Source organism: Achroia grisella, unplaced genomic scaffold (genome assembly GCF_030625045.1).
Source record: "Achroia grisella isolate CSIRO2021 unplaced genomic scaffold, CSIRO_AGI_Agris_v1 utg512, whole genome shotgun sequence".
NCBI lineage: Eukaryota > Metazoa > Arthropoda > Insecta > Lepidoptera > Pyralidae > Achroia > Achroia grisella.
The window spans coordinates 1,522,962-1,547,736 of NW_026712906.1; the positions used below are offsets into that span (position 1 = coordinate 1,522,962).

The 24,775-nt window shown below is 33.2% G+C and overlaps 2 protein-coding genes across 4 annotated transcripts in view; both read right to left on the bottom strand.

Annotated features, from left to right (window-relative positions):
* Positions 1 to 3: 3 nt before the first annotated feature.
* LOC131846844 (uncharacterized) lies at positions 4 to 5,467 on the bottom strand. The gene is made up of 12 exons (XM_059196263.1): positions 5,371 to 5,467; positions 5,050 to 5,125; positions 4,744 to 4,914; positions 2,953 to 3,517; positions 2,811 to 2,870; positions 2,388 to 2,735; positions 2,183 to 2,305; positions 1,335 to 1,583; positions 1,064 to 1,258; positions 717 to 852; positions 304 to 396; positions 4 to 207 (listed from the first exon to the last, which is right to left on the bottom strand). Exons 1-12 carry the CDS (start codon positions 5,465 to 5,467, stop codon positions 47 to 49), a joined length of 2,274 nt encoding a protein of 757 aa, XP_059052246.1. The 3' UTR covers positions 4 to 46.
* A 2,346-nt stretch (positions 5,468 to 7,813) lies between these two features.
* LOC131846755 (inositol hexakisphosphate kinase 2) overlaps positions 7,814 to 24,775 on the bottom strand; it is a 58,499-nt gene continuing 41,537 nt past the window's right edge. For all 3 annotated transcript variants that reach the window (XM_059196144.1, XM_059196141.1, XM_059196143.1), the window contains exons 2-8: positions 20,221 to 20,397; positions 16,815 to 16,941; positions 13,083 to 13,206; positions 12,639 to 12,715; positions 11,543 to 11,718; positions 9,129 to 9,322; positions 7,814 to 8,609 (exon numbers count right to left, since the gene is read on the bottom strand). In XM_059196144.1, coding sequence (XP_059052127.1) covers positions 7,994 to 8,609; positions 9,129 to 9,322; positions 11,543 to 11,718; positions 12,639 to 12,715; positions 13,083 to 13,206; positions 16,815 to 16,941; positions 20,221 to 20,364 — 1,458 coding nt within the window. In that variant the 5' untranslated portion in view covers positions 20,365 to 20,397 and the 3' untranslated portion in view covers positions 7,814 to 7,993. The remainder of the gene's footprint in view (positions 8,610 to 9,128; positions 9,323 to 11,542; positions 11,719 to 12,638; positions 12,716 to 13,082; positions 13,207 to 16,814; positions 16,942 to 20,220; positions 20,398 to 24,775) is intronic.

A 24,775-nucleotide genomic window follows, 5' to 3' on the forward strand; every position in this document is an offset into this window, starting at 1 on the left:
AATATGTGAAAAAAAAGTTAATATGATAATTAAAGAAAGTCAAAATCTAATGAAACATACTAAATAATCCACCCCTATTTTTCTTTTCGTCATCACCAAAATTGAAACTAAAATTATTATTTTGTTGATTCTGTATACCTAGAGGTTGGTTGTTTGTTTCTGTGTTACTGGAACTTCCGAAAAAGGAAAATGCTGATTTTCTAAGGCCTGTTAGAAATAAATATTATTGTTAAACAGTACACACCAATTGCCATAAAAATAAAGAACTAATTTTAATTCTTTTGTTAATTGTAAATAATGAACCTGAAAGGAAATTAGGAACTTCTTGAGATAAAACTTCAACATTCTCACTTCCAGGAACAATGTTAGCCTTAGGAGATAAAAGCAAACTGGAATCTGTAACATATTAAAATATAAAAATGGCCACATAAATTACTTTTAAAAAATCATGATATCTCCTATATTATTTCTATCTTATTTAAAAGTAAAAACATCTCGTCTTTACAGTGGCTGTGAATTCTGTGAATAACTAGTCCCACCAGTACTTGATCAATTCATGAGCATACTCGTGTAAGGTTCAAATTATATAACAGGTCACATAGATAGTAGCAGAATTACAAATAAAGTATAGATACAATTTCATCAAACTAACAAAGGCTATGAATAAATCGACATAAAACTAATATAATGAATTATTTTTGACATGTATAAAATACCAATACAATGTGGAAAATCTTCCCCTTCTTCAAAACCTGTTGTACTTATAGATACATTCAAAGAATCGGGAATTCCCTGAGTTCCATGACTGAATAGTAATCCCGTTAGAGTTTTATCTATTTTCACTATGTTATTCTGAAATATATGTATAATAAGTTAAAATAATAATACTAGTAAAAAGATACTGTTGTCCAGTCCATTAAAGGGCTTAGTATAAAAGAATTGGCAATAAACTAGACTCAAACCATTACTAATCTTACAAATTGAACATTTTGGGATAGGTACTGCCTTTGTCTTCTACTACAATTAATAAGAACAGACATAACAAATATTTAGTTCAACTTACTTCTTGCATAGCAACCAAATTGCCTTCATTTAAATCGGCACTTTGATTTTTAATAACATGATCTGTTTCTTTAATATTTTCATGTGTTTCTTCAACTTCCACTACTTTTTGTATGTCATTTTCATTTAAATCAATATCTGAGACTATGTTACTGTGTTGAAAGAATTTGGAAGTAATTACTTTGTCTTCATTTCTCTATAATATTAAATATGTGATCATTTATTAATTGATTATTAAATGCATTGCATTTAATTACATAAAAAGTAGATACCGTTTGCAAAACAGTGTTTTTTGCATAAACAAATTGTGGTGATAAATCCAAATTGTGTTTCTTCAACATCATGTCTTTAAGTTTCGTGTAACTCTCAGCACTAACGTGACTGGCATTCAACTCACTGTTTATGCTTTGATCAATAGCAATCACTTCGTCATTATCGTCTCCATGTATTAGAGTAATATTTTCTTCCGGAATTGGTAAATCGAAGGATACCTTTTTCTTAGTAGTGCTTTCTTGAGAGTTCTAATCAGAAATTAAATTAAAATCTTAAACTTACTTTGATTTAAATTAAAGGAAGAATATCACATAATTTAATTATCTAAGCTCAACTGTCATAAATGCAACCTAGATTATACATTTTTGTATTATATGTGTATATGATATATATTTTAAAATTATTCAATATGAAATACTGTATGTGCTAATTGCATACGCTTGAAGGGCAACAGTGGAGGATGCTAAGATGAGCATAAGATCAGGTCAGTTGGCCCATGACGATAAATTCACCTGGAACTTGTCACATGATTTTCAGGGGGGATCGCGTGGAGGTCAACCTGACATGGTACATTGGTAGCAATACGTTCATTAGTCTATATTACTAACAATCCCATTTCTCCCCTGATTGATTAGAATTATTTAAATCGTACCGCGGTTTATAAAATAGCCTTGTACGTATAAATACCTTCATTATATAATTTGTTTTGTCAGGTAAAGATAAATGTACCACTACTTCCACTGGTTGTTGGAAGGAACTACAAAGGGTTTCCTAAAATGGCAAATGACACTGATAGTGATAAATGAACTCCTGTTATAATACTCATGTACAATTTAATACTACTTACACAAGTAGCCTGCGACAAATCCAAGAATTGTGTTGGTGGTATAATAATACTTTCGGTTGGCTTCCTTATATTGGTATTTGTTAAATCTATCTCTTCTATCTGCTCGCTTTCTTGTACTTGCTGCTAAAATACACTAAGAACTAGTATTGGACCTTTATATATAAGTAAATTTTATTATGTATCTACTTATACCTTATAAACTAACCTTTTCCTCAGTAACTTCTACACCATCCTTCACAATATCTGTTCCAATTGTAATAACATCTTTGAGTGAATCTCGTTTTACTTTAGATATTATTTTATACGTATCGTTTTTGTCAATTTTTATATCTTCCAAAATATTTATTAATTTCTTTTTCGAAAAATTATCTTTGCTACTATCATAATTTAGGTACATGACCTTATCTTCAGTGCTAATGGGTTTGTTAAAGTAGTAAAATAAACTGGTCTCCTCTTTCTTTGGTCTCTTCATAGTTGCTTCCGACTCATTCGTTATGGAGTATGTCCTTTTTGAACTAGTAGATTGTATTAATTCCGTTTTCTTAATTTTTATCTTAAAATAAGATATGTATAAAATAATAGAAATACAGTTCACTATTAAGACATTAATAGATATTAATATATTTACCTGATCTAATTTAGAACTTAAATCATCAAATTCAGTGCTGAGTAGCTGTAGTTTCGGCAACTATAGTAAAAAAGTAAAGAATATATTAATTAAATAATTAAAAACTAAAGGCATAAAAGTATTTATAATAAGTAATAAATACTCGTAATGTTTCATGTATACTGTTCAAAATTGGCCAATCGTCATCATGTTCTTTAAACTTCTTATCGGATTGATCTACAGTTGGGCGCACCTCATCCTTAACTGTATTTAGTATATTATCTTCATTTGCTCTACACTCCTGCTCTTTAAGTGTCTTATTTATTTCTTGCTCTAATATCACAATTTCTGCAGATTTTGCTTTTATTTCCTTTTTATATTGTGCACCTTCATTAACAAAAAACTTAGCGAATGCAATTACGCGAGATTGATCTAAGCTAAGCAAACATATTTTCTTCTCTAATATTTGGTTAACTAAACTTTTAATTTCACTTTCTAAAGCTATTATACTTTCTTTCATTACTTGAACCTTATTTGTAGATTGAACTAATTTCTGTATTCTAGGTATACTCTCATATCTGCTTTTACATTCTAACCAAAGATTTTCGTACTTTTCTTGACCCTGTGTTACTCTTTCATGAATTTCGCATTTTCTCTCTTGTGCTAATAGACACTCCTTTTTTAACTCAATATTAGCAGATTTAATAGTTTCATTGGCAATTATTAAGCTGCAATAATTATTTTTAATTAAAATCAGTACGTTTTTCTGATTAATTGAAGAAACATGCTCAGCTACAGCTACTCATTTGAATTCTTCAATATTTAGCGGTTTTTATTTGATTTAAATAGTTAACAAAAATTCTTAAAAAGTGGACATTGAGAACTTAAGAGCACGTACATAGTGATCTACTACACTCCCATGAAAGGTTACCTTGCTGGAAGGTAACCAGGAAGGAGAGAATCTGTTTTGCAATCAAATTACGTTTGACCTTATAGCGCCCTCGGTAATTGGGCTTGTTTGCAACTTCACAGCGACATTGTATCTACGATATTGCTTTGAAACAATATTGGTTTCAGCAATGAAGTCATGTATTGAACTAGTCAGTACAATATACCAGATTTAAGTAATACACGCACTCAGTAATACACACTCATAATATATTCCGCAAAAGAACTATGTAAGTAATCATTGAAGTGTCATTAATCAGTAGGTAATCGATTGTCGTGACCATCACCACATGTTTATTTTACGAGAATGGCCATTTCCATCTCGTGGCTCACAAGCTTGTTTGTTATTCTCGTTGGTACACAAACATATTTAGTTTATCTGAGTAAGCATAAATTAATTATTTTTATATTATTTAATAGAAAAAATTGCAACACTTGAAGAACTCTACCTATAGTAATAATATTACTAATATTACATTTACATTTTATATTATGTCCTAAAACTAGTTACTAGGTGTAATGAAATTCTATGGTCAGACTACCCACTAACAGTAAAACAGATGCCAACCGTTACTACGTTACCGTCATTCATCCAAGAAACATATGAAATAATTAAAACTTATGAAAGTAGGAAAATATATCAATGTACATATACAATGAGAAATTAAACACAACAGAAGAGAAACAATTATAACTAAAACTTACCGTCATTGTCACTATCATACACCTATATTAAATAGAATACTGATTTTGGACTTGCATTGTGTAGTTTAGCATTATCAAACGAAGTATGATCGCTGTCCTACTTACAACTTATAAGGTAAGGTAAATGTGAAAGTTTGTAAAGATGTTACGATATTTGTTTGCCATACTTAACAGCTGAACAAATTTCAATACAAACACAAGTGGCAAGGGTCACGAATTACCACCAGGAAATAATATGCACTGGAATTTTTGATATTTTTTTTTTATTTTTCATTCAATTATATAAATATGTATTGAATACCTGTTTATCTCCTGTTCAGCTTGTTTTATTTCAGCTTCTAACTTCTGATTACTATTACTTATGATAATGCAAATTTCTTTTTGTCTTTCCGATTGTTTTTTTAATTTGTTAAATAAAAATGCTTGAGCTAAAACATGTAAATGACAATACCTAAATAATAATAAACAATACCTACGTCACAACGCTCCCTGTGTTGTCTATCTACTAACGTGTAATTCCTAATTAATTTACCGTGGTTCCCTGGCAGCATGCGCAACAGGCTGATGATAATTCCACTATCACCCATATATCGAAAACCCCCGCTACCTTTTAGCCGGTATTCTCGGTATCAAACATTTCTGATTATTTGTTTTGCTACACTTTGGTAGATCTGGACAAGTTGCTAATTTTAACAATGCATAATTAGGAGCTTATGAGCTCATTTCAAATTCATATGTTTAAAAATATAAATAAAGTTGCCTTTTTAATTTTAAAATACCTATTTTAAGATCAGCAACGTTATAATATTACTTTCATTGAGAAATTTCATACTGTATATGTGTATGGTAAGTATATACTTACTGAATAAAATTATAATAATAATAATAATATAAACCAAATTTAAACAAACGTTACTAATATTTTTACCTTTAATACAGTGACTCGAAAGAGTAATTTTTATTTGGGTTTCATTAACTTGTGTTGAAATTTTTTCCAACGCTTGAACGTCGTTATTTTCTGCCATTTTTACACAATACTGTTCGCAAAGCATTTACGATAATTGGCGGGAATCATGACTTAATAAACCCGTATTTTTTTTTATGAACGAACCATAGTTTTAATTCTTTTCTATTTTATAGTTTTAATAATTTTGTCACTTTTTATAATTTTTTATTCCTATACATATAGCGTACAGATTTCATGTTTGTATGAAATATGATGAAATTAATTACAAGACTTGAAAAAGACGAAACATTAAATTTCGTCTGTATATTTTAGAAACTGTACTTTTGTCAATTTAACTGCAGATTTAAGAAGTAATAATTTGTAGTTCTTATGTCATGCTGAAAACAACATATCATTTAGCATACCCAGTACCCACTAAGTAGCAAAGACAACGGCTGTATGGGCTTAGACTCCCATAAGGATAAATAAAAAAAAAAAGAAAAAGTAAGTATATACCAGAGGAACAAACCCACACTTTACTTCCGATTTCATTGATGAAATCGGATATTGATATCCATTGAGCAAATAACAATTAGGTATTATGAACCTGAACCATCTATTGCGATTAGCTTTATTTTTGTCTTTTATTTTGTATTGGACATGAATGTCTACTTTAAACCACTTTATAAAAGAAACTACGATTATGTAGGCTGTAACATATAATAATATATTGCGGGATTCCTGAAGTAACCAATAAAACAAAAAATATCAATACCTAAAATTTATTAAACAAAATAAGTGTCTCATAAAGTTATTTAAAATAACAGACATAAATGATAACTTGAAATACAACCTAGCATTCTAACTAAACCAGGTACTTTTCATAAATTTATCCCACTATTATAAAAGTAAAAGGACACACACTGACGAATGCAGCACGAAGGAATTTTGGCTAACACTAGTGGCCAAATCATACATTCACTGAATCATGCGCATAATTTTACGTTTGCACTAAATTTTATTAGTTCAACTATTTAAGAACCAACCAGTTTAGATTTTATTGTATAAAAAACAGATTGCAATTAGCAATATCCAAAAAGAAAAAAAAACAGCTATTTATTAACTAATAGCAAATAGGGCTTCACATTTTGTTCAATAATACCAACTAGACAGTGTTTCATAAACTGAAACAAAACCTAAACCCGGCATCGTCTCTCTATATGAAGAACGATTGATAAAACTAATGATTTCCATGAAATTAAGCAAACAAAATCAATGAGAATATATTGTTCAAGAGATGCGATAATTATTACCATTTCTGAAACTTAGGCTGGACATCTAGTAGTATTTTTGATCAAAATTTTCGAATACAGTGAGTGTTCTGCATATTTAAATACTAATATATGTTTGATTTAGAAATAAAGCAGTGCAAACGTATATTACTGACAGCACCTTTACAACAATTATTTCAGAGTACTCTTCAAAACAGAGTGACACTTAACATTCTCACAGACATTCATAATACTGTTAGCAAAATTATAATTAATCTTTTTGTCAAACGAGTGTTTTATTATATGAATACTCATACTACACACTCGTCTCTCTAAAGGTATACCTTGATCAGATAACAAAGCAATAACTTACATATATTACGTTTGTTCACAAACACCTGTTTGAATGTCATTAAATCCTATTTTTATATGTTGTAGTACATACAATATTTCACATCTAATTTTTGTCTTACAATTGAAAAAAGCAGTGTTACCTGTTCTAATCTAATATTATTTGGCTTCACTGTCTGGGCTCTATAAGTAACTTTATGATTTGAAATATAATATGGCGGCGTGGAGTGCGATATATACATATAGTGGTAGCACTACAATTTAAATATGTGGGAACTAAATGCAAACAAAATAATGGAACACTGGATGGCAAAACAATGCGGGCAATACATAATTAGATCTAATTAATGGCGTAAATGAAAATCAAATTATACTAGCAATGACAGGGAATGTCAATTTGATAATTACACATTATCACGATGCAAATTAAAGCGAACCACCATACTTAAGAAGTCAAGAAGCGAGGATCAAATCAAAAGCATGTCTGCATTTGGAACAACTTAATAGTAATACTTAAAAATACAAGTTTAAAATACCTACTGGGTCCCACTTGAAAATTATATAAATTTAATATTAACGTAGTTTGTACCGCCAACATTCACTAAGTGCGACAATTACAATGCAATTACATAAAAAGAAATGAAGCGTTTACTACACTAGAGCGCGGAGCCGGCTCGAACTGTACAAAATAATAATACCCTGTGTCCTTTTTATGTAAATACACAGTACCATATTTAATTTCTTATATTTAACAGATACATCAGTCGAACAGTATATATTTTTTATGAGAATAGCAATTCAACAACATCGAAACATCGTCGGCGAGCTACAAACGTACTTTCGCAAACTCCACAGGCGGCGACCCGGCCGACCTCGTCGACCTCGGCGAACGAGACGCGTCGCCCTCTCTCCTGGAAGTTGCCACAATTTTGATATTTTTTCTACGAATCATCCGCGCGGCCGCGGCTCGCGAGATAGTCTCATTAACTGTAGGGCTGCGGCGGCAAGATCTCGGTGAGCAGCCGCTTGAGGCTGTCGATGCCGGTGAGGAAGCCGCAGTCGGGCCCGTGGTGCGGCGTGGCGGTGGCGAGCGGCGACTCGGCCGCGGCGCCCGCGTACGCCGTGTGCGCGAAGTCGATCATGCGGATGTCGACGCGCTCCGCCGGCGGCGGGGGCGCCGCTCGCGGGGCGCTCCACGCGCCCGCCGCCGCCTGCGACTTGGTCCGCGCGCGCTTGCCGCTCGCCTCCGCTTCCGCCTCTGCCTCGGCCTCGCCGCGCCACGACTCGCTGCTGGTCGACGAGTACGCCATCCAGCTGTCGGTGGAGTCCGGGCTGGGCGGCTGCCGGCGTGGCGAGTGCGAGGCCACCTCGCCCTCCTCGTAGCCGCCCATTGTCTCCTCCGAATGCGGTTGGAACGGCTCGCGAGTGCCGTGCGAGTCAGATGAGATCTCGTCATGTAGGGTGGACATGTCGAAGTGACCCGGGGACGGCGCCAGGTCTGTCGAGCTGCTGGACGCGTCCGCGTCGTACTCGTTGCCTGTAGCTTCGTCCGCCGTCGATTCGCTTTCGACGTCACCCTCGTAGACTATTAATAATGAGCTGTAACAGAAAAGTAAGAATAGAACGTAAATTTCGATAATGGTGCAATAATGTTAAAAGTAGAAAAGGCACAGAATAAAGTATATTACAACAACAGGATTACTCACGAATGCAGTTAAGCAACTAAAGAATGGCCTAAGCGATGTATTAAGCCTAAATAAGGAATTACTGTAAAAATTTTTTTTACCTTATTACTTTAATACTTTATTTCCATGGACCGGCGGTTACTCAACATCGCTATTTAAAACTAAAAGTAGAGATTCCTGCCTGTACTAAATTAATAAATTATATACATCTTAAAATCACACCTAAGTTTCTGTGTTACAAGAAGATAAATAAAGCGTATAATATAACTTTATATATATAGCTAACCTTACAATGTATAGAGCCCAATCTCTTCAAATTTTATGGATTTATATTATTAAAAGTTTAAATAAACAAATCATATTTTATACGGGGTTTGAACCTGCTACAATTGTATTTAACATTGCTACACTACTGAAATCTTCAAGTACTGACCAGGAATAGAATCTGTAGCTAGTCTGCTTGGCGATAGCGCGTCGCAGCGCGTCTAGGTCTCGCAGCACTCGCCGCACGACACGCGCGCGTAGCCCGAAGAAGTCGCGCAACGCGTCGCGTAGGCCGCCCTCGGTTAGCGACCGGCCCCAGTACTTGTCGCGGCGTACGCACGCGCTCGTCTCCGGCACGTACACCTGTCGCACAACAACATTACTATTATCTTATATATAAAATTCTCGTGTCACAGTTTTCGTTCCCATACTCCTCCGAAACGGGTTGACCGATTCTCATGAAACTTTGTGAGCGTATTGAGTAGATCTAAGAATCATCTATTATTCATCCAGTCCACCCCTACATTTTTTTTTTATTTTTTAGACAAAATTTTTAGTTTCTATTTTTTTATGATACAACATACAAAAATACATACAATCCTAAATTTTCACCCTTCTATCATCAACCCCTATTTTTTTATAGCGTTATTAATTTATATGGCAAAACAACGTTTGCCGGGACAGCTAGTAATATATATTTTATACATGAAGCAAAAGCTTTAGGGGTATATGTATAGAAAAACTGCAGAATACTATTTTATATACTATATGCTATTTTTTAATTATCCATAATAAGTTAATAAAAAAAACTTATACAGACTACCATGTATTTGACATACGAGCACGAATGTGAAAATAATTATTATCGAATTTCGACCATTAGGCGACCCACTAAAACAATATAATATTTCTCAAACAAAAACAGAAATTTATAATATTATAAAAAAAAAGCAGAAGAGTTTTATTGCTTAAAGTATTTATCTCTGAAACTATCTACTACTGATCAGATTTGACAAGTCATTATAGTATTTCATAGCCCTATTTTTGGGAATGACTTACTGACTATTGGTTACCTTGTTCTGGTTCTTAGGAGTCAGAGAAAATGAAAAAGCTAACTAAAAACGAAGTTGAGAGCCACCCTATTTTTTATTCACAAAAAATATTGGTAGAAATGACAAAAACTAACAAGAACTATTTTATTTATTTATATAGGTACAGAGTCTCGACAACATATCTACTTGTATTATCATTAACGAACATACATATTTATGCCATTGATCCTGCTGTACTACTTTCATTTCGTTTCACTCGAGAACACAATCGAGGACAACGGTATTTACATGTTTCTTTCTCACTACAAACGGATATGAGACTTGCTAAAATGTATTGTGTCAAGCCTACTAAAACGATCTGTTATTCCATATCATGTTTATAATCTTCTACAAAGATGCTTTTGGTACTTGATTCTTTTTGTCTACCGCATATTAAACCTAGCGTGGATATATACTACTATACTATATATTGCCACAAACAATAATAATATACCTACAGTTTTCGCCCGCTACTTTTAAAGAAATATATGGAAAGTTTAATATATATAAAATAAAATACAAAATAACTTTAGGACGTCTACAGCTACAATACTTAGAACTAACACAGGCGACATACCGACCGTGATCGTTTTCCACGATTACCTTAACCTTACTCACAGCAAAAACAAACAATACTATTTATTTGTCCAGAATATCCCACGGACATCAATATTATTATAACATTATTCAAAAATAATATTCTATTATAAAATCAGGCAATCATCCAATCAAATCACATTTTCATAGCTAAAAACTAAATATATTGGTAATATGTTAGTTTTTTTACATATAATGACTGTAACCAAAAATTTCTCGTGGTATAGAAACAAAGACCAATACTAACATTAGTTATACGACAATTTCTAGTTTGATTAACAAACATTTGTAACGCACTAATAATGCAAAATAATAACGAATTTTAAAACCTTCACTTTCAATGCTATTACTGGCTTGAATTTTAGTTCGATATTTAATAAAGAATATAAATTAGCAAAATTTATTAAGGAAATATTTTTGTAAATAATTATTAATATTAATTTTACAATCTTATTTTTTTTGTAAATACTCTCTTTTCAAAGGCTGTCCGGAAGAGCTTGCATTAGGGATAGGACTGTTTTTATACTTAGTTTTAATTTCAACCTTTTAATTGTACTCAATATTTGTGCAATAAAATTTTATAAAAATTCAATCCAAAAGAATCCACTATATGTATAAGATAACGTATCTACACTATTCACAACATACATATTCCTACTTTTTTTTGTAAATTATATAAATTCCTTCAAAGGTTAAAGAGATATTGGCCAATAAGGCTGATATCATAATATTATACTTGAAAACTTCCAGCTTAAAATATGTTGTGCAGAAATACAACACAACTATTTGTGGACTACGGTTCCACATAATTACTTTGGCATAATTCAATATTAAAAATTTGTATGCAAATAAACAAAGAGAGGATTGTCTTTAGATATAGTAGTGAATATAGTACCTGCATGCCACATAATCGAACTCCAAGTGTTGCCGATGTGGAGGCAGCACACTTGGCGATCTGCTTGCTGCGTTTCTCCGCGGAAGCATCATCGCCATGTTGCCGTGTGCCCATCTTCAAGTCAAGCACACACGGCCGTCGGTACGATGATGTGATGTTCTCCATCATCAAGAAATCTGTGTAAACAAATATTTTAATGTAAGTAAATAAATATATTTATTTATTTATTCTTTTATACACAAACTTGTATACAAGGCGGACTTAATGAGGTGTAAAAAATACGCCAAATATATGCCAAAATATAATGACCAGAAAACAACATAACTACACTAATACTGATAGCTAAATTAACACCTAAGTAACGACAAAACCAAAGATAAAAATGCATATCAGAAGGTCTGTTTTGTTAGAACAACCTAACAAAATACCATTGTACATCAGGTAAGTAAGGTGTTTGCTATATACAATAACAGGGATTAAATAATACGCCATAAATATAGGGGCTATATTCCCAGATGAACGAGAAGTTTGTAGCTCTAGTAGTCTTGAAGACTGATTCACAATTTCTGCCTCAATATAGGAATGGGCTGTTGTACATCAATTTGAAAGCTAGCCAGGAACCTAATTTGATAAAGTAATATGAATATATTATTTCATTATACAAATTTTACTGTAAAGAAATATTCAGAAACACATTTCTGTATTTAAACATAAATACAGAAATATATAACGGAATACTTGATTTAACACATGTATTAAAACTAAAGGTCATTCTTTCTGTACGTGTATTATTAACATAAATGACGTTTACATGGAGTTAACGACGCAATTTTAAACACAAGTGGCACTAAACAGCTGTTTTGTTCTCGTGGAATCGCGATTGTACAACTAATTATTGTTCAAAGCAAACCACTTCTATACAGCAATTATACGGAATTATAATACTTTGAAATTACAATTAAGTAATAGTGTACGATAATTTATCGTAAAGTAATAGACTAGTATGATTTATTTGTATTTAAATGCTCTATCGTCGTAAAGTCCTTTAAAACAAAGCAATGTGAATAGAAAATTAAATAGTGAAAGCAAAACTTACATTGCTTATTTGAGTTGTCCATGTGGGCAATGCTCTTGAGCACTTCGCCCGCATTGCCATTTCGGTGAACTTTAAACCTGCAATAGGAAAATTGCACGCTATAGAGCTGTGAATAGGGTCCACGTTCGGCTAATATTACATTAGGAGCTAATTGAAACAAAGAGTTGGTGTTATCTGTTATATTGTTACATTTCAATCAAATTGTATTATTACCACGACTCCACGATGCAAGTCATCGGAGGCTCGCAGAGTGTGAATGGTCGTGCATCACTCACGCGTTAGTGGTAGCTATAGTCATGTAAGTATTGCGATCGTATGAATTAATGGCGACGTCGGGCCTCGGCCGGTCGTACGTCAAAGCTTCTGAAATATGATAAAGGACACATGACAAGTGTCGAGGAGTGTTAACCGCTCGTGTGGCGGTGGTGTGGCGCGGATACGCACTTGAACACGTCGTCGCGCTTGCGTTTGCCGCTCAGCGACTGCTTGCGGCCGTTCTCGTCGCGGAAACATGGTGAGTACCGCTTGTCCAATTTGTTGCTACCCGTGTTAGACGCCTGCATCACGCCTGCAACAAATGGCCCCGTCATCAGTAATGTAGCCCTCACACACACAAATGGCGATGCAACATTATTTACTGTCTTTATCACTTCAATTATATAAATCAATAATTAGATACTTTGTACTAAAAGTCAACAATTGAAACGAATTTATAAAATTGCGTTTTAAAATAATTAACTTCCAATGTAATAAGAACATGAGAAGTAATAGGAGACCTAAAGCCACAGGTCTTTAGACGGGACTTGAACCCGGATCTCTGGTCTTGCCAGCGTGTTGCTTACACCACTGAGACATTTGAGTTCTATTATTGCAATCTATATACATTGCAAAGTCAATAAAATTAACATACTACGGTGCAAATTGGCAGCGTTAATTTTGATGAAGTGAAATTTACGTAATTTTAAAAAGGGTTTGTATATCTTTTGTATTGTGTTTTGCATTGTTGTATGTATGTATGTATGTATTGTTCTAAGTGGTGTAATATTGTAAATTGGTATTCTATTTATATGTATGAGACGTTTGTGATAATTGCGATACTGTGTGATATGTTATCATGTGTTGGTGGATGTTTGATATGGACGTAGTTTTAAGTAAAGGTTTACAAACCCATTAAGTAAAATTACCGCTAGGGCGCAATTAGGGGCGGTTGTGTGTGGCACCGCCGGAGTCGCTCCGCCCGCCGCCGCGCCGCAGCCCTTGCGACAACAAGGAAACTAATATTGTGGTCCTGACCCCTGGCCCGTTACCACTATCACACCACTCTCGCACTCAAACCAAACCCGCCCGCCGCCCGTCACATACACCACACCTAACTAAACGCACGCCTTCCTACAAATACGCGCTCATTGTACCAATAAACTTTTACAATCATGCAGACAAATCAATATTCACTTTCTATATATAATACGGTCAAACTAATAAAGATACAAAAATGATAATCATTAACGAAAGTGAGTTTTTCTGTATGTCTGTTCGAATTTATGTCGATTCAAATTAAGAGAAAGGAAATAATAGAAGTAAGCTAAGAATTAAACAAAAGGCAACATGACAGCATAATTTAGTAGTATTGTACAGAAACAGAGACAACACAGGAAAACAAGAACCACGGACATGCTATTCCATAATCTGGCAATGAGAATACGAGTATTATATAGCAAATCTACTGCGGCATCGATGCTCATACAATATTATACATTTAAAGTAACATTAGTATATTTTACGACTATTGATTAAACATAATTATTAATAATTCATTCAAAACTTTAAACAAATTTGAATCATGTTAAATCATATTTATTAACCAAATTCTATTACTCACTAAACGATTACTTAAATGACTGAAACGTGCATGGCAATCGTTGTTCATACACAGGATTTTTTATTAGTTATAGGTATAAGTAACGAAAGATAAAAAAGTAACTTTTAAAAACAGAAATTCAGTACAATTTCTTGCCAGTTTTTTTCGATGAAGTAGATGGTAGGGAAATAAATATTAATATAAAAATCTTGACGTTCATAAACGCTAAAATGTTTTACATAAATACATTATTTTAGATTTGATTTGATTATACAATATAGGGATATTGTATAATCAAATCAATATATAAATATACTTGTATAATAAATATATTTAGGTAGGGACCTAAATATATTTATTATACAAGTATATTAAATATTTTCAAGGCAATAAATACAATTACTACATTTTCAAAACATTTTACATATATGAGCGTACGTTTTAATAATGGATTGAATAATTTACCTTTGTAAAAGTTCATACTACCTGTTAGTAAACGCACAATATTTTTATATTAAAATTTCTGGATAGTGGCCTTATGTTTCAGAATTTCATATGAGGAAAACCAGATTCGCAGATAAAACTACTTCAGCTGTTGTTTTGTAACGGACTACATAAACAGTTTGGAATCTAGTTCAAAACATGTGAAGTATCTTGTTTGCATCCTTACATGTATGAAATTCTCAAAGTAGGCCACAGCGTTATTAGAGCACATTCTGAAATTTCTAGACCGATCTCTACTTGCCAGATACATAATTCTGAAGACTGACATGTCAGAATACAAGTAAAGTATTCAGGTATAAATATCGCATAGCTAATACGTTCATCATATATTATGTCAGAAGGAAGCTGTCGACAAAGTGTGACAAAGGGTGCGATGGGCCATAAATTTCGTGACTTCGCATTTCAAAATAAAATATATCTAAGTATTCATACACGCAATTTAAATTATTAACGAAAAACTTAATAATATTTCAAATTCGTCTACTGGGTTGTTAGGGTATTGCAAAATACGTGTCGTCCTAATAGTAATCTCGTAATCTCAAAAATGTGACAAGGAAATGGGAAGTGGTAAAAAAATTACGTAATTTATGGATAACCCTTAAGACAGTAGCCGTTTTTATAACCTCTTAAAATTCTCTTAAAATTATGAATTTTACTTTATTTTAAAAAATCACACTTCAGAATGCTTTATACCATCTTTATATAGAAAATTTGTGGTAATATCATTTCAGAATTCGCCCCCATATTGACATGATCAGAATTTACTAATTTTATTCACAACCAGATAATTTATATACTAAATATATCACTATACATTATATTAATAGGTCATCGTGGTATATTCATTTCATTGTGAGTAGTGACATATAAATATTTAAATTGATTAGTGTTAATGTATAAACAAATACTTCTAGAAGATTTTGTGCGTTCTTTGTTGTTTTACTATTAATAACTGTTGAAAACTAACCATATTTTTTTGAGAATTTCGTTACGAGAAAACCACTATCTATCAACTTATTAACAATAATAACCGATTAACAATAATTATTCATTTCTAATTTAATCATATTTATTTTAGTAAAATAAAATGTAATTTCACATCCTAAGCATTTAAATCTTCCACATTATGAATGTTATTTACCTCAACAAACGGAAAATTTAGTTGTAATATATTATGATTAGATGTTAATAATAATACCTTTATAATAATCGGTAGCATATAAAATCAGAGTTATATCCCTGTTTGCGGTCGACGGGTTTGTATAAAACGAACATGCATCCATCTCTCTCATATACATTACTCAATATGTATTGATGAACACCATTATGAGCAATAAGGAAAGCCAATTATATGCTTATATTATATTTATTTACGGCATATTTATATGTATAACTTTCGCAATTTACGACCGGAAGACAATAGAGCGAGTGACATTATCTCAGTAATTGCGTTAGATTATAACAATGACGCAAATGATAAAAACAGAAATCATTCATCGAACGATTAAACAAAATAAAAACAAAACACATTTCTCTGGTAGTAAAGTGTTACAAAAATAAGTCGATAAAAGAAATTGTCATTAAGATTACCGCTTATTTTGAACTCTTGATATTAGTAACAGTCCTTAGTGCTCCAAAATGCAAACATTGAACATAAAAAATTTGATATCTAATAAAAACAAGACAATTATTATAAGTAAAAAAGAAAAATAATGTAGATGCAATGAATGATTACGATGCATTGAGCGATTCGGAAAAGCGTATCGGGCATAATCGATATCAATTTCACTAATAAAATTATATGCAATTCTCACCTTTGTATCTAGGTACGAAGTTCTGGATATCTTCAGGAATGTTCTGGTAGAAATGCAGTTCACGAATATTCAGCGGCTTGATCACGGTACTGTCGTTTAGTACCAATAGTCTAGTGTGGCCGCCCACCTATAGATAAAAATAAAACGTCAGCAGACCGTCTCGTGTATGATTGTTTACTATAAACATGATGTATAAACTTTTGCATGTGAAAGTTATGATAAAACGAGTTCAGTATCGTACTATAGTGTCAATAAATAAACTATCATAGCTGTGACTATGACAACAAATATTGCATAGTATCATACAAACAAATACAAAACATCCAATATATGTACATACAACTAAACGTTCCTGCACGATCCATTACTTACGAGTTAAGAGTATCTTTAATCTTACCAATCATACGAGTAATATATGACATAAGTTTAAAGCAAGTAAATCTAAGCGCTTAAGTTATAATTAAGTTCAAAAGAACATAATGTAATCAAAGTTTGTTAAAATGGTAGTAATGCAATGACTTCACCTAAACTACTACAGTAACAAATCACTCAGAATTAAGTATCTCTAAAGACCTAATAGTGCGTACATGAGACGATTGTCTTCGAAGATCACCCAGTATCATTGTTTTTATCTATAGACAGATATTATAAAACAAAGTCCCTCGCTGCATTTGTCAGTACGTTCATTTTTGTTTTTCAGATTTCAGACGTCAATATATAAAAATGATAATTAAATCACGAACTGTTATATATTAATGTGTATACTATATACAAATGTATAGTAAAAAAGCAGTAAGAAATTTGTTTGTTGAAATGAGATCTACTCGATGTTACGTTCACTTAACATAGTGGCAAAAGTCCATCTGATATCGTAACCAATAATGATATTCTTGTCGTAGGTCCAAAAATAACTACTTTACATGTTTTATTCGACACAGTAATAGTGAAATTACAGGAAAAGAGGCATGACATTTTAGTACTCAGGTATGACAACATTGACAACGCACTAGTGGTATCACGTGACGTAGTGCTGTTGATATTATATACGACAGTTACCGTCAGCCTGTTACCATGCCAATTATATACAAAACGCGAAACAGGATTCTTTATCATGGCTTTTTTTAACATCATTATACCTCTGATATTGTCCCCCCCCCCCCCCATGCTTTCATTTACCGCAGATGTCAAATCCAAATAATAATATATTAATAATAAGACTTTCATAAAACTGCTGACAATTTTATTTTACGCACTAAGCCTAGACTACATACACGTATAACTTTTTTATTTGTAAACCAATTGGAATAAAATAAACACATAATTTAAGCAAAGATTGCCACAATACGTGAGACGTAAAAAACAGCACCCAAATCAAGTCGTTTCTTCATTAGTTAGGTTGTAATATTTATTATTAAGCATTAGTAAGCAAACAACAGATAAAAATGTGGTTAGTGTGATAGTCATATGATATACAGCGGTGCGTAACTTATTTATACTATTTTCTATCATGATAGTCATCTCACAAAGCCACTGATTATCGAACAATCACACTAGAGTCATTTGAGGCCTTTATTGCATGGAATATATTTTTATTAATTGGAAAAATTACAGACCGACGTCAATAAACCTAAGCAGTGCTTTGTTATTGACAGATACGGTATTCATGTCGTCATGCGGTCACGATCGACCTTGTTACCGTTGCTAAACAAAGTTTGATTTGTTATTTACGTAAGCCACTTGTTTTAATACACCGCCCTCTCAATATAGATTATTTGAAACATGTACCAAAGTAATATGACATCGTATTTATAGCAGAACTAAGACATTGTAGGTATCTTTATTGCTAAAGATTACTAGGTAATTTAAATTTAAACGCTTCCGTATTGACTATGATTCAAATTATTAGTCATTCATTCCTCATAAATATACTTATAATACTAAAACAACAAACAGCATTTTGGGAATTTTTTAAGTTTTATGCAAATTGCAGATACCTACATCATACATAAACAAATTTCATTTTTATTTATAAATGCCATATTAATTCAAATGTCTACCGTAAAAATAAATCAAAGTCATTGCTCCATTAATGGAAAAACGAATAAGACCAGCCAGCCATTCTCGGTCGCTACCTTTGTTAATTCCGTTGTTGTACAAAACATAAAAAGCGTATAAAGCGTACATTATGCATTTTGTGTTCGCCTTACTCATACACGCGTAAATCGCGCTGCAGTCTGGACTGCACGCCGCTAGCGATGAAATTACACACAACACCGAGTAAACGGCCGAAGAAATAAAAAAAGCAGAGCCGTTGACCTGGCATCGAACGGGTATGCAGATACACCTGAACGAGGCCAGACGCAACGACCCTGTCATAGATATTAAGGAATATCCTTAACGAATAACATGTGTAACAGTGACAGCATTTAACACTGTCTGAGGCGGTACTAATGTGTCTACCACATAATGACTACCATATATATATGGTATATGGTAGTCATTATATGCGGTACCAAATTATCTTTGTCTCAATAATGCTGAGCGGTGATCACTTTAGCCAAAAATGGCACTGCCAAACGATTTTTTAACTCTCTGGCAACTAGAGTTAAATTAATAAATTGCAAATAAACTGAATAGATTAAAATTAAAAAAAACTGAGACAGGCAGGCCATATTTTAAATATTTTTACATTATAGATGTTTCATAATTTTAATACCGACAATATCACTATCAAAACGAAATAAACGCAGAGGCAGCCAGCGGGAATAGCTAGTAATATATATACGTTTATTTTTCATTGTGTACAGTCATGCTATGCTAATAAATCACTAAAAACATTAAATATGGCAAGTAGCTGTCTTGTCGTACGTAGTAGTTGCGTGTGATATAAAACGCACCTGTTTCACAGATTCCGTTCCGGCATGCTCCGGTAATCATGCATTTAGTGATTACGATGAATAATTTGTACATACAGTTACAAGTAGTACTGTTATCTTGGCTTTTGCAGAGACTAAAGTAGTATTTCAAATAAAGAAATAGTAGCAGATCAATATCTTAAAAAATAGACTTGATGAGAAGAGTGAATTTATAATTACAAGATACGGAAACATGATAGCTTATTTACCCCGTAACTTCCGGTACCGGGTACCTGACCACCACGTCATACCGTATACATGGTGCTGCAAAGTACTTACATCTTCATATGACAGCCTTTGTATCCCTCGTAGCAATTTACAAGGATCAAAATGTCATGTCAGTTTATACTATATTTTCATAGTCATATTCCACCCATCAAATCAACAAGAACAAAACAAGTTGGTTGACTGCTAAAATAGATAAAAAAGAGGTACCCACGCAAACAACTTTGTAAGTGTGTGGTAGTTTTTAGTTACAACGGGTGACTAACCTGATTGTGCAGCGGCAAAACATCCACCTCGTGACCGTCATCGGGCGAGAGGGTCGTGTGCGCAGCGGCGGGCGGCTGGGCGCGCTTGCGATCTACGCCGCGCCGCTCCGGCTCGCCCATGCCCCAGCCAAGAGAGTACACCATTACTTCGGCAGAGCCACCGCCGCCACTGTCCACCTGTTAACATTAATTACAGGTAATATAAGGGGTAAGGGAATTATGAATAATGTGAATTAATAACCCCATTGCTAGCAATGTACATTACACTTGTTTCACCTCCCCCCCCTCCCTTTCATATTAAATTTCTGCTGAATTTGCCACAATGGGCTGACAAGACCTCATTGCTCATCTTATCGTCCTCCACTGGTGCCCCGCCATCGTATACCGTTAGCGTAGACGGATGCACCAATCCATTAAAAAACACTAACATATTTCAATATAATAAACAGCTACATAAATGTATTGTTTAATTTTTTTGTGAAGACAATGAATGAATAAAGAAATAATTTACAATCGACATGTTGCATCTTTATATCGAAAAGTCTATTATAATAAGACTAATCGTTTATTGTAAACACTGACTTTACAAAAATTTATAAATTTTGTACATTGTAAAAGATTTGTATTTCATTATTTAGAGTATGTATATGTATATATCCTAAATATAAGAGTACAGTTCGATGTGGAATTGAAAGAAGATAAAGTCCTCAAATATTTAATTACAATAATCTTCAAATTGGGTAAATATGTATCTAAACTTAATTTGAAAGATACGAACAAGGAGGACTTTTGTTTATCTTAATAATAATACTAAATGGAGCATCTAGAATACATAAACAAAAAAACAACATGCTCAATTTCTTCTACTTCTAATAGTCCCGTCTAAAATATGAACCTATAAAACTATTTTAGGTTTGAAATATACGCTTAAGATTTTATTAGCCTAACAATTTATAACGCACTTGTCCATAGCCTTGTCTTTGTTTTATTATTAGGCATGGTATGTTAATAAATTGCACACATGTCCATTGTTCGACAAAAATACTAGCAAATAAAACCATAAAGTACGACGATGCGCCAAATTAGCCACTAGGTACATTAATATTTTACTCCTATTTACGTCTCAAAAATAATAAAAATAAAATTGCATCATAATCAGATTAATTAAGACTTCATACAAGATGACAAGTTTGTAATAAAACAAAAAAGAACTTAGATTCGATAACGAGACAAGAAAAAACCACGAAAAAAATAGTCAAAAAAAGATAACCATACCGCCACGATTACAATGCCTTTCTTAACATTCGATAACTATTTATCAAAATTGACCCTGATCGTACTAGAGGTACAATAAAATGTAAATATAGAAATGTCCATTACATTGACCTTACAAACTACAGGTCCAAAAGTCGCTGATGCAAGATAAGCGTACAATTACATCTATAGTAATAAAACATTAATTTCAGTACGCGACGCTACTTAAAAGACCGAAGATGTATGTCAGAGTACATTCAGAGTACAAGTATTACAGTTGTGTGTTGCAAGTCACAAATAATTAAACTAGATAAATAGGTAAATACAGCATATCCATGTCAATCAATAGAATATGAATATTAAGTTTGTTCTATATAAGGGCGCATCAAATTGTAAAGAAGACGTAATCATTACATCAATTTGTGAAGCTATGGATGGTAACATTTTTGAACTTTTATAATATTGTTTAAAAGATTTTTCGCTTATAGGAAAAATTTTTCGCTCATAATTCTAGACTCACAGCTCAAACTTAACTTGAGTGATAGTACTGGGCAATGTAACACTGCCTCATCTATACTAATATTATAAAGCTGAAGAGGTTGTTTGTTTGTTTGAACGCACTAATTTCAAGAACTACTGTTCGAATTTAAAATTCTTTTTGTGTTGAATAGTCCATTTGTTGAGGAAGGCTTTAAGCTAAGCATGATGATATATACATTACACTACGACCAATAGGAGCCAAGCTACAATATTGCAAAACGTGGAGAAATTAAATGCAGACGAAATTACGTGGGTAAGGTCAGTATAACATATTTCTGCTGTAAACCAGTTACTTTGCTAACTAGTTCGATATAGCAATGAAATTATAGAGGCATCTTAATCCACAGAAATGTCAACTTATGAGAGATACCACGAGATGCACAATATATTTTGTGAGGACTTTCACGTGGAAAGGTGATACAAATTAATTGGATCAGGTATTATAATGGCAAATCATCATTATAGACCCAAAAAAATCGTCTCTATCTGTTATAACTCCAAAATGCAGGCACGAACATAAAAAAGAAGTATGTAATCATGTCCAAAGCCATTAGGCAGACCATACGCTTTCTTTTCTGAGGTGGGTGCACATTTATGAGATTCATGACGCAGTTCAACCACAAATATTTTCAACGACACAACGACGCCGTGGTGATTGCGTCGATCGTACATCCGACGTTCGTCGACGAACGAGTGCCAGCAAGCAGGCGGCGTCACCAAATTAGAAGCGAACACATGAATGCCTGAGCAAGAGGGGGGTATTTCGTGACGCATAAGCCCCGCCTCAGCTGCTCGCTACCATGTCAGCGAACCACGAAGAAACACGGCGCGGCCATACGCCTAAACGAGAAACAACAAAAATAGAAACGCAAAAATACATTGAAAAATAAAAACATAATTGTTTTGCTGGCCAGGTTCACTGAAATATTATTAGCAAACCTTACACCAATAACGCTCTTTAACTCGGTTAACAAATATGTGGGGAATGAAATACTAACGTATTCACTACGTAATATAATCGTACTAGTACTACTATCAGATACCACACTATACACAGGAACCTTCAATGTATTATAATAGCAAATATTTTTTGTAATGGTTTTGTACATTATAACGTGTGAGATACTGGGATGACGCGTCAAATGCCTGCTAATGGAATACTAGATATGATGGGTGCGAATGTTTAAATTTGGAAGATAATAAGGTCATGAATATCGAGAACCGGGTAGGACCGGTTCCAAGAAGATACGCTGTTTCGACATAGACAAACGGTTATATTTATCGCTGTCCATTCACAATTGTATAGCTTTAATCAAATTAAATATTACTCGTATTACATAAGATGGAGCGAAAATGACACGCCAACATCAACCATGGTCATTCTCGCAACAATAATTGTCATTTTAGGTATAATTAATAATAACGAGTCTGTGACAGTAGTCTTAAAACAGCTAAAATATAAAAACATCAGAAATCTACCAAGATTATCATTTTCACTAAGAACACAGAAGATACAAAAGCTACCTATGTAGCATTTCTATCCTAATAGGAAGAAGATTATTTAGAATAAAATTTATGAAAAGATATTATGATCTATAAGCAAAGAATGTTTCATATAAATGATCCAGTGCTGACTTACATTCCGCACCTAGAACGATATTAATATAACGAAACCTACACAAATTCTGTATAGTTATAATAAAACGATACGAATACCTTCGTATGCAACGTCTGAATAATATGACCCCGACTGAGTATAGTATGTATTTTCAAGTTATTTGCGGTATTTACTTGTGTTTTCGTGGATAACATTGACATTTCCTTGCATGCCAGTGATCGCTACTCGCAAATGTATATCCGGCTACTGCATACCACATTTTGTTGCCCCGAAGTTTGTGCCGTTCCTTTACTTTTCAAACTGATTCGCCTTTCTTTCATGTAGCCAAGAACTGTTGAAACTGTATCTTGGCGTTGGAATAGCATTATAAGTAAGGGTGTGGTTGGACTTGAAAATATGGGTTAGTGTCGGGTCAGTAGGGCGAATGCGGTTGCCGCCAGTCAGTGCGTGCCACGGTAATTGTATATATTATTTTGCAACTCTTCAATTTTGCACACTAATTCGTACTGAGCTGGAGAGCTCTCTTGCCAAAATGCCGCCCGCATAGTACACCCGCGTAACAATATAATTACATCTCGAAAATTTTCCAGAAACAAATATAATAATCTACGCAAATAAAGTTAAATGAAACTAGATAGCTCAACAGGTAGCTACGTTAATTCTTAATATAAACATTTGTTTGATATAGCATAGATAAGTGATACTACTCAAATTCCTAAACAAAACAGCAATTCTTGTTTCAGAAAACAAAGTGTTGTATTAAAGCGAGCATAATTATAGTTTCCTGGATAGGTACAAATGAGTGACATGAAAAAAATCGTTATATTATTTATTGATATATTAAAATTTATCATCAATGACCAGAATTGTAGTGGCGCTTTTTTCAGTTTACAGTTGAATGAAAGCAGTCAAACCCAGCCAAATGATGTTACTCATCGTTTTCATTCACGGGATTTTTTCTGTTTACTCGTTATCAATAAATAGACTGGAAATATCCAATACGTTCAAATCATAAAAAATAAACATATTAAACAAACTTATTCATACATTGGTGAGATTTTCCAACTTACTGACTCATACATATAAGTAGGTACTTCTATAACATTCGATGTTTTTTTATCTTCCTCAATGAAACCGCGATGA